General features: G+C 45.2%; 1 protein-coding gene across 2 annotated transcripts in view; it reads left to right on the top strand.

Moving 5' to 3' along the window:
* LOC107746145 (zinc finger protein 711) overlaps nucleotides 1–9,951 on the top strand; it is a 22,403-nt gene extending 12,452 nt beyond the window's left edge. For both annotated transcript variants that reach the window (XM_016560238.1, XM_016560237.1), the window contains exons 6-9: nucleotides 5,401–5,538; nucleotides 5,634–5,771; nucleotides 6,920–7,051; nucleotides 7,943–9,951. In XM_016560238.1, the coding sequence (XP_016415724.1) occupies nucleotides 5,401–5,538; nucleotides 5,634–5,771; nucleotides 6,920–7,051; nucleotides 7,943–9,120 (1,586 nt within the window). In that variant the 3' untranslated portion in view covers nucleotides 9,121–9,951. The remainder of the gene's footprint in view (nucleotides 1–5,400; nucleotides 5,539–5,633; nucleotides 5,772–6,919; nucleotides 7,052–7,942) is intronic.
* Nucleotides 9,952–11,472: the final 1,521 nt, after the last annotated feature.

The raw sequence follows: 11,472 nt of genomic DNA, 5'->3' as shown, positions 1-11,472 counted from the left end.
AGCGCTGCCCACATGGCTGTTGCTCCTATAACAGCTTTTTTTTATCAGATCTTTTGTCTTTGGGTCGTTATATTTCTCACAGATTTCTGCTCATTCTAAATCAGATACAGATAAAGTAGCACAGTAAAGATTACATTAATATGAATGCATTAGTGAGAGCGATGGCGTGTGTGAATTAATTCTACCTGGCAGCGTAGGAAAATGGAACGCTTCACCGCTTCCATGTACCAAAAAATTTATAAATCCTCAGCATTGGCGGTTCGGCACTTAACGTCACTTCGTTGTCGATGGCCTATCAAGCCGAGTTGTTGGAGGAGCTGGGCACTCAACTGGACGCCGGCAATCCAAACCCGGTGGTCTGGGAGGAGATCTGCAACATAACAGATGTCAAACTGCGCACCTCACGTGGCACCGTGCAAAGCTGCGGCCGTAACATGGCTCTTCCCGTTGCGGGCGAGAGGTCGCTGTGGCTAAATCTATCGAGTGTCGGGGACAGGGAGAAATTAGTTTTTCTTGACGCTCCTGTGGATTCGAGTGGATTGTTAGGCCCAGCCGTTGTGGCGATGAGACAGAAGTGCGACCTCCAGAAGAAGGAAGGCGAGGCGTTTGACATCTGTCTGCCACGTAAAAGAGCACCGCGTCCTCCTGTTCCCCCGCATCCTGTTCCTCTGACGCAGAACAGGAGGTTTTTGAATGCGTCCAGGACTGCAAAACCCCAGAGCACGGAGCAGGCGGCTCGCCCCCCGCTGCTTCAAACGCTAAACCATGGGGAAAGCAGTCATTCACGGCGGCGGCTGCAAAGTCCAAGTTCGCTAACCCTTCCAACAAAAAGAGGAGGGATACCTAGGACGCAATCTCTGCATGGGAGGGATGAAGTGCGACCTCCAGAAGAAGGAAGGCGAGGCGTTTGACATCTGTCTGCCATGTAAAAGAGCACCGCGTCCTCCTGTTCCCCCGTGTCCTGTTCCTCCGATGCAGAACAGGAGGTTTTTGAATGTGTCCAGGACTGCAAAACCCCAGAGCACGGAGCAGGCGGCTCGCCCGAGGGCACAGGGAGACAAAAACAAAATAATAACAATGAACCAAGAGATAAATCAGTCTCTGAGTCACACAGATCCTGGCCGTTTTTCTCTCTGTCCACTAGATGGCGCCAGCACTCCATCTATGGAATCGGTTCAGCTGAACCCTCTGGCTCTTTATCAGGAGGTTTGGAGAGAGTGTTCCACGCATCCGTGGGTCCTCGCGACTGTAACCAAGGGTTACAGGCTTCAGTTTGCTGTAAAACCCCCTCCTTTCAACGGGGTCATAGCATCTGTAGCAAATGGGGATTCAGCTCGAGTGTTAGAAGCAGAAATATCCTCCCTCTTAGAGAAAAGAGCTATAAGACGAGTTCCAGTGGGGGAAACTCAGAAAGGCTACTACTCCCGTTATTTCTAATTCCAAAGAAAGACGGGGGTTTGCGCCCAATAATGGACCTGCGTGCAATAAACAAGCACTTAAGGAAGTACAAATTCAAGATGCTCATAGTTGCAGCTCTCACGCGCACAATCCGTCGGGACGATTGGGTCACCGCGGTTGATCTCAAGGATGCTTACTTTCATATAAGCATCTATCCTGCGCAAAGGAACTATCTCAGGTTTTCCTTTCAGCGCGAAGTGTACTAATTTGTTACTCTTTCATTTGGGGTCAGCCTCGCTCCTCGCGTGTTCAGCAGGTGCATAGAGACAGCGTTATCACCGCTAAGACACAAGGGGCTCAGAATATCTGCTAATCTGGACGATTATCTGATATGCGCTCACTCGTGGGAGCGCGCGGAACGGGACACAGAGATGCTCACGTCTCATCTAACAAGTCTGGGGTTCAGAGTTAACTATACCAAATGCCAGCTGATTCCATCTCAGGAGATAGAGTATCTGGGCTTACTAATAGACTCTGTGGCATACCGCGCTATGCTCTCGGAAAGGAGGATAATGGCATTTTATCAGTGCCTGGCCCAGTTTTGCAAGGGAAATTTGGTATCGTTCAGGACCTGTCTCCACCTTTTGGGCATGATGGCTTCGTCGCTGTCCGTGGTCTCGCTAGGTTTGCTGAAAATGAGAGACTTCCAGCGATGGGTAGCAGCGAGACGTCTGTGTCCTCGTCGGCACCTAGCACGCAGAGTGAGAATACACGCAGAGTGCGTGATAGCTCTTCATCAGTGGAGAGATCCCTGTTTATTCCAGACGGGTTCCCTTGGGGGGCGTGTCTCTGAGAAAAGTAGTGACAACGGACGCATCTCTGTCGGGCTGGGATACTGTTTTTCAGGGCAGATCGGTAAACGGTCGCTGGACGCCCCAGCTTCGCAAACTTCACATAAATATGTTGGAGTTGATGGCAGTCTTTCTGGCCCTGAAACATTTTCTCCCGTTCTTGGAAGGGTTTCATGTTCTGGTCAGGACAGACAGCACGATGGTGGTGGCATATATCAATCGCCAAGGGTGAACGCGTTCGTTACAATTGCACAATCTAGCGTGCAAACTGATTGTCTGGGGCGTGGGGCACTTCAGCTCGCTGCGCGCGACGCACGTACCAGGAGTCCTGAATGTAGGGGCGGATCTCCTGTCAAGGGGCAACCCATTATACGGAGAATGGGTGCTCCACCCGCAGGTGGTGGATCAGATTTGGGGGATGTACGCCAAGGCTGCCGTAGATCTCTTCGCCTCGCAGGCAAACACAAAGTGTCCACTCTATTTCTCTCTCAGGGACGAAAATGCGCCTTTGGGTGTGGATGTGCTGGCGCACCTGTGGCCGAACGTGTTGCTTTACGCATTCCCGCTGAGTCTAATTTCTCCCACTCTGGAAAGTGTAAGAGAAAACGGATTATCGCTCCTTCTGATAGCCCCTCGTTGGCCGGGGAGGCTGTGGCTTGCAGAGATTGTCCAGCTCCTTCAGGGAGTGCCCTGGCTGCTCCCATTGCACCGGGACCTGCTGTCGCATGCAGGGGGGCAGATATTTCACCCACACCCGGAACGAGTCGATCTTTGTCTGGCCCGTGAAGGGTTAAATTTATACGCACTCGGGTTTCCGCAGGTTATAAACACTATCCAGAGCGCTAGAGCTCCATCAACGAGCTCACTGTATGGCCTTAAATGGCGTGTGTTTGAGGACTGGTGTACTCGTAAAGGAGTTATTCCTTTTCAGTGCGCGGTGAGCGATGTACTTTGCTTTTTACAAAGCTTAATGAACAATGGGAGAGCTTTTTCTACTATTAACGTTTACCTGGCTGCTATTTCGGCGTGTCATGTAGGCTTCGAGGGAGTTTCAGTTGAACAGCTTATATGCCGTTTTATGAAGGGGGTGAAGCATTTAAGACCAGTATCTAAGCATCTGGTCCCGTCATGGGACTTGTATCAGGCCAAAACGAAGTTCGTTTAGAGTTCAAAAAAGCTTTTCTGTAAAAGTTCACTCTGACTGGTAAACACCTTTGGTCTGTGGTGATTTAGTAACAGGCGGGTGTGGCTCTGCGGCTCCGAAATCTTCTCCAGTTCATTTCTTGCATGAACTCATTGAAGAACGTTAGGTTACTTGCGTAACCCCGGTTCTCTGAGAACAGAGCGAGGTATCTCACCAAGCTTCCCTACTCGCATAACACGGAGGAAGAGCGTGCTTAGAATGCCATTTTCGGGGATCACAGCCATATATATAGGGATGGGGTGGGCTCCTTGTCATGAGCTGTGATTGGTCCGTCCTTCAGACAGACGTGGTGTAATTGGTGCTTTCATAGTCTGTCACGCCTGGGGGCGTTTCCCATAATGAGATACCTTGCTCTGTTCTCAGAGAACCGGGGTTACGCAAGTAACCTAACGTTCTTCAATGAGTTCATGCAAGAAATGAACTGGAGAAGATTTCGGAGCCGCAGAGCCACACCCGCCTGTTACTAAATCACCACAGACCAAAGGTGTTTACCAGTCAGAGTGAACTTTTACAGAAAAGCTTTTTTGAACTCTAAACGAACTTCGTTTTGGCCTGATTTTGTTCGAATGACCTTCCACCAGTCCAGTTCAGTCTTCGATTTCACTTGAATTCTATCAGGGCCTTTAGCTTGTTCAGTGAGCAGCCACTGCTGTGACTGAAGTTAGCTGTCGCACTGTATCGATGCCCTGCCAACCAACACATGTGATGTGTTTTGATGCTTTAGATGTTCAGCTTGACTGTGCTTTCTTCACACACTATATTAACATTCAACTCAAGATAAAAATAACTGATCAGTGTATGTACAGATCTGATTAGCAGCTCTCTAAGGGCCCTATTTTAACGATTTAAGCGCATGGTCTGAAGCGCATGGCGAGGGTGCACTTAGGGCGTGTCCGAATCCACTTTTGCTAGTTTAACGATGGAAAAAACAGTCGGCGTGCCCGGTGCATGGTCTAAAAGGATTGTACCTATTCTCTTAATGAGTAATGGGTGTGTTTTGGGCGTAACGTGCCATAAACCAATCAGAGTCTCATCTCCCATTCCCTTTAAGAGCCAGTTGCGCTCATGCCATGGTGGATTCGCTATTTACACGGTGGAATTTGCAAGCGGAAAAGCTGAATGCTTCTCCAGAGAGGAAAGTTCCATCTACCATCTACGGGGCACAATAATAATCTTTTACATTGTAATCCTTTCATTTGTAATATTTGGCATGTGCGCTGCTGCGTCCCTGTGTGTATAATAAGCAGAGTGTACACGTGCTGTTCACCTGCCTATAGGTGCATATTACTGACATGCCCTGTAAATAAATAAAAAAAATATTGCACCATTGACTTAAGACCAGGTTTAATTTGGTCAAAGGCGCAGTCTATTTCAGTTCCTCAAAATAGCAACGCGCCAACAATACGCCTGAACACACCTCGTTTTCAGACCAACACGCCTATGAGCGAACAAAAGGGTGCAAATGCATTTGCTATTTAAACAATGTGGCGCAGGATGTGAAAATGACAACTGCGTCGGGCTGAAACTAGCAAAAAACACTTGTGTTGCGCCTGGCGCTGCATTGCGCCATGTGTATGATAGGGCCCTAAAAGTGATACACTTGGACTCTTTATAGCGCAGTGTTTTGAGGTGCAATTTGTCTGCATCCAGGGACAGAACAATGCCTAATTATGCCTAGTAACGTTTAATTAGACAAAAAAATCAGGCTGCACATGTCCAGTGTGTGCGTACTGTCCTGATGATTAAATTCGCATCATGCTCACTGTATCCTTGCCCTAGGATGCGTGTATATTGTGTGTGGAGTTAGCTTTGACGTATGAAACTTGCAGTATGTTTTCATTGTAGAGTTAGCTCTTATATGTGTGCATATCAAGAACACTTTGACTTTGCATTTCATGGCCCCCTGAGCATGACTGAGCATGACTGAGCATGTGGGTTGTGTTGTAGGCAGCACAGAGGTGGTGGCAGAGAGTGATTTTCCCACCGGGCACACGGCGCTGGAGCCGGCGGGTTCAGGCAGGCTGTCCAGAGAGAAGATGGTCTACATGGCTGTAAAGGACGTCAGCCAAGGAGACGAGGACATCAGTGAGTTCTCCGTCTCTCTTTAAGAAGAGTTACATGTGCTTGCAGCAAGTCAGAGATGTGTGTTATGTTTATGCTGTTCTCTGTCCTGAATGCAGACTGTTCGGAGATGACTGACCAGGTGTATATGGAGGTCATAGTTGGGGAGGAAGAGGCTCCTGCTATGACTGAAGCGCAGCTGGAGGACGCACCGGTCAACAAGACCTTTGTTCCTGCCGCCTGGGCGTCTGCTTATGGTCCTTCACTTTATTTACATTGCGGGCAGAGATAGAAATTGCTTTATATGAATACTTCTTCATCCAGAATTGAAAATTCTAGCATACTAGCATCATACTGTAGTATGGGTCTCTAAGTATGATTATATGTGACCCTGGAGCACAAAACCAGTCTTAAGTCGCTGGGGTATATTTGTAGCAATAGCCAAAGATGGGTCAGAATTATTGATTTTTCTTTTATGCCAAAAATCATTAGGATATTAAGCAAAAATCATGTTCCATGAAGGTATTTTGTAAATTTCCTACTGTAAATATATCAAAACTTAATTTTTGATTAGTATTATGCATTGCTAAGGACTTCATTTGGACAACTTTAAAGGGGATTTTCTCCATATTTAGATTTTTTTGCACCCTCAGATTCCAGATTTTCAAATAGTTGTATCTCGGCCAAATATTGTCCTATCTTAACAAAGCATACATTAATGGAAAGCTTATTTATTCAGCTTTCAGGTGTATAACTCTCAATTTCAAGGGTCAAAATTGACCCTTATGACTGGTTTTGTGGTCCAGGGTCACATATTCAAGGTCTTGTGAAGCCATATGATAGCTCCGGGTTTGGTTTCTATCAGCCGAGTCCCTTTGACAAAATTCAGGGCGAACTTCAAGAAAATATTTAAGTTAAGATTTCTATAATTTAGCAATGCATTGCATGTTCATGGTTCTCTGATGTCGGTTAACTGTCACATGACGTGACATTTTTAGTAAGTGTCTTATTTTGATTGTTTTTATTTTAAATCACATGTTCAATCTTTCCAAAAACCAGCTAAGGCCTCTTAGATAAAAACAAACAAACATAAATAGTGCTAGCATTGTCTTTGTAGCTTTACTACAAACGCAGCACATCACACTGAATCACAGCCTTTTGCAGTTTTATGTATTTATTGCAGTCCTATGTATTTATTTTAATTTGACATTTTTACGACTGCATTATTAGGTTTGCAGACCCCCAACTAGGAAACCCTGTGATAACTGATGACAGCATTTTCATTTTGGGCTATCGGTCATTTTAAACTCTAGCTTAAAATGTATAAAAACATTGTCCTTCCATTTTAGTGCATTTATAGCGTGCATATAATCCAAGCACCTTACCTGTCATGGCTTTCCTACAGGAAGCAGTGTAGAAAGTAAGAATGGTGCGGCCACTCCGTACCTACAGATCACAGACAGCATCGGCACAAGCCGAGCACTTAAACAAAAGATCAAGAAGAAGAGGAGAGGGGAGACGCGCCAGTGCCAGACAGGTATGATCCGCCGCTAGTGCTAGAAACAGTTAACATGTTCACATGAACTCAGTTTAACCCTATATGTTCCTGGGCTCATCAGTGTATGCGATTTCAAAAAGAGAAAAACATTCGTCTTCCTAATATTTCATCCTTCACCGTGTCAGCTGCACTACATGACTTTCTTTTTTCACCATGCAAAATAACTTTATTGGCATTGTTTTTAGACTACAATTGTAGGTAATGCAACCTTTATAAAAAGTTAACAAAAGGTAATACTGTAATTTAACCCTTAGCGACCCAAGTATTGATATTAATGATGTTATATTTTTTCGCCTTCAAATGTGTTTTTAGGAGGAAAAAAAACCAAAAACAAACTAATATTATTGAATGAACACTAGTAGACACGATAAACCCAGTATGCTGTTAATCATCTTTAGCACAGTTCTCCTTTTCATGCTTTTTTAAGCTTTGCCAGTTTAAAATGTAAAGCAATCTTAAACTGATCCAGCACAATAAGATGCGTCAATATAGTCATAACAACCTTATTTTCATATCGTTATCGGCTAGAATACTAACTTTGTGTTGTTCATTCTGTGAGAAATTGTACTTTCAAACATGGTGTTATGAAACATTTCAGAATTTTAGGTTCTGTTTAAATTTCAAACATGTTGCAACTTTGCTGCACTGCGTGTCTAAGCATGTAATAGAGCAATAATAGCAAATGATAATGAGAGATTCAGAAAAAAATAAGTGGTTATTGATGGTGAAGTTGAGCCCCTGAGCGTGGTCAAAAAGCCTCCTCAAAAGTGGATGTTTAAAAGGGAAGTTGGATATCCTGTCTCACTCTGAAAATACGCTACAGGAGTAAAATTATGTCTATTTTCAGCATGTTCTCTTTCTTTGTTTCAGCTGTGATCATCGGTCCCGATGGACAGCCTCTGACCGTCTACCCCTGCCACATCTGCGGCAAGAAGTTTAAATCACGTGGTTTCCTGAAGCGCCACATGAAGAATCACCCGGACCACATGTTCAAGAAGAAGTACCAGTGCACCGACTGCGACTTCACCACCAACAAGAAGGTGAGTTTCCACAACCACCTGGAGAGCCACAAGCTGATCATCAAGAGCGAGAAGATCCCGGAGTACACCGAGTACACGCGGCGCTATCACGAGGCCAGCCCGCTCAGCTCCAACAAGCTCATCCTGAGCGACAAGGAGCCCAAGCTGCACAAGTGCAAGTACTGCGAGTACGAGACGGCCGAGCAGGGCCTCCTCAACCGACACCTGCTGGCTGTGCACAGCAAAAACTTTGCACATGTCTGCGTTGAGTGCGCCAAGGGCTTCCGGCACCCGTCGGAGCTCAAGAAACACATGCGGACGCACACGGGCGAGAAGCCCTACCATTGCCAGCACTGCGACTTCCACTGTGCCGATCAGTCCAACTTAAAGACTCACATAAAGAGCAAACACGGCACTGACTTGCCCTTCAAGTGCGGCCACTGCCCGCAAGCCTTCGCCGAGGACAAGGAGCTCCAGAGACACACGGAGATCTTGCAGGGCCATAAGACTCACCAGTGTCCACACTGCGAACACAAAAGCACCAACTCCAGCGACCTGAAGCGTCACGTCATCTCGGTGCACACCAAAGACTTCCCGCACAAGTGTGACGTCTGCGAGAAGGGCTTCCACAGACCCTCCGAACTGAAGAAGCATGCCGAAACGCACAAGGGGAATAAAGTGCACCAGTGCAGACACTGCGATTTTAAGACGTCGGACCCCTTCACGCTGAGCCGCCACATTCTGTCCGTTCACACCAAGGACTTGCCGTTTAAGTGCAAGCGCTGCAAGCGCGGATTCAGGCATCAGAACGAACTTAAGAAGCACATGAAGACGCACAGCGGTCGCAAGGTCTATCAGTGCCAATACTGCGAGTACAACACTACGGACGCTTCGGGTTTCAAACGGCACGTCATATCCATCCACACGAAAGACTATCCGCACAGGTGTGACTATTGCAAGAAGGGTTTCCGGCGGCCGTCGGAAAAGAACCAACACATAATGCGGCATCACAAAGAAACCCTGCTATAACGCTCTTTCTTTCATCCCCAAAACAAGCTACACGTGTCATTCACAGCCCTCTTATTTAATGTTCTGCTTATGTGTAAAGAAACATAAATCACAACTGAGGTGGGTAGAAGTGGCTAACAGTATGGTCTTGGTCACACCTCTCACGGTCTTTGAAGAAAACATTCATTCAGGGTCTCAAATGCCTATATTTTTATACCCTCTTTACTTAAATGCTGTAAGCAAACCGCATCCTCTATATGAAAGGAGTAGTTCACCCAGAAATTAAAATTGTCATTATTTACTTGCCCTCACGTTCCAAACATCTTCTCTGGAGGATAACAGAAGTTTCGCAGAATGTTCTTGCTGCTCTCTTTCGTTAACCAATAGCATCTGCTGACCAGTCAGGCTTCAAAAAGGATGAAAAAGCACCATAAAGGTGTCAGAAAAGTTGACTTTGTGCACTTTACGGACCATTGAGAGCACATATGTATGTTTGCATGGAAAAAGCAGCACAGTGATTTTGTGCCCCATGGAGGAAAGTGAGTAAATGATGACAGTTTTTCTTTTTTATGGGTGATGTATTCCCGGTCAGAGCATCATTACAGACATTAGTCAGGATAGACTGCATACTGAATTTCACAAAACAAGGCTAAACATAGAGTCTTCATAATGGCATGAGATCGCATGTCATTTCAAAACTGCTCAGTGAAGTTTTTGCTCTACTCATCAGCTGTACAGTCAGTATGTTGTTCAACAGCATCCTCGCTAATCCGGCGCTGTCCTGACTAAAGTCTATCAGGACAAACATGTTCCTGTTTCCCTCTGCAGTCATTAAATCATAGATGTATTTTACCAGCTAGTATGTCCAGGTTTTACTGTACCTTTTACCGTTTTGTACCCATCATGATGTTGATTTGAGCAGTTCTGTTGAGGCATCTGAGATTTAAACTCGTCTCTTCTGCGATCCCGGTGTCTTCAGCGTTCCCTAGCTTTGTGAACACCACTACAAAATTCAATGTTTGTGTAAAATGAAACGTTAACAACACGGCGAACATGCACATACTGCCAATTATTTCTGATCTCTTGAGTCATGCCTTACATGTATTGTTTTTGCACTGAATTCAGTAAGTATGAATCGATTGTGAATATTTTTAACAAGTCTCAGTTATGCTATGATAGATGTATACATTAACAAATGCAAATCACGTTTAGAGCACCTTTTGCTTTTATAATGTCACTTTAGATTTATTTATTTGTTAGCGGGTGGGCAAACATAGACACGACATCCTAAAGCAGAAGCCATGCTTCATCCCCTTCCCAGCAGTACTTGCGTGTAAACGACCTCAGCGATTCAGGCATGCCTTGATATCTGTCTCTATTGATCGGCGTAGCTATTGACTTCTGATGTGACTCTAGTACTCACAGCATCCCGATCAGGGTGAGTACTTCCTGTCAATCATGTTTTTGTCATGTAATGCTCACTCCAACGTTGTCATGTATAAAAACCTTCGTCATAACCTCCGTCTCAGAAGAAAACGTGTTTTAAGACATCGCAACGAAATAGAAAGAGTGGCTGATTTGCAGCAGCTTTAAAAGGTTTAGTTCACAATAATTCAGTTTCTTGAAATCACAGGACGCCGCTTCTAATGGTTCGTCATCTGGACAGACGGACATCTCACTGAAATTACAGAGTAAGTGGATGTCGTCGATTCTGCTTTATTCGCCGTTTAATTGGTTGTATTAAGTTCAAACTGTTTAATTGATCAAGTGCTTTCAGAGTATGGACTCAATGACGTGATGTGATAAGACGCCGGCTCTCATTCGTGAACCACAAGGAGAACTGTGTGTAAATCGTTTAACCATTCTTACGTAAATCGATGCACTGAACAGACGCAGCAATCGCTTAAAGGAGCACGCCACTATTTTTGAAAATAGGCTCATTTTCCAACTCCCCTAGAATTAAACAGTTGAGTTTTACCGTTTTCGAATCCATTCAGCCGATCTCCGGGTCTGGTGGTAGCACTTTTAGCCGTAGCTTAGCATAGATCATTGAATCTGATTAGACTGTTAGCATCTCGCTCAAAAATGACCAAAGAGTTTCTATATTTTTCCTATTTAAAACTTGACTCCTCTGTAGTTACATCGTGTACTAAGACCGACGGAAAATGAAAAGTTGCGATTTTCTAGGCCGATATGGCTAGGAACTATACTCTCATTCTGGCGTAATAATTAAGGAACTTTGCTGCCATACCATAGGTGCAAGCAGGTGCAATGATATTACGCAGTGCCTGAAAATAGGCTTATTGGAAGTTACCTAGCTGGGGACTATTTTCAGGCGCTGCGTAATATCATTGCACCTGCTGCACCCATGGT

The sequence above is a fragment of the Sinocyclocheilus rhinocerous genome, unplaced genomic scaffold, assembly GCF_001515625.1.
Source record: "Sinocyclocheilus rhinocerous isolate Xijiao unplaced genomic scaffold, SAMN03320098_v1.1 scaffold348, whole genome shotgun sequence".
In the NCBI taxonomy this organism is placed as follows: domain Eukaryota; kingdom Metazoa; phylum Chordata; class Actinopteri; order Cypriniformes; family Cyprinidae; genus Sinocyclocheilus; species Sinocyclocheilus rhinocerous.
This window is presented reverse-complemented; position numbering and strand designations above follow the sequence as displayed.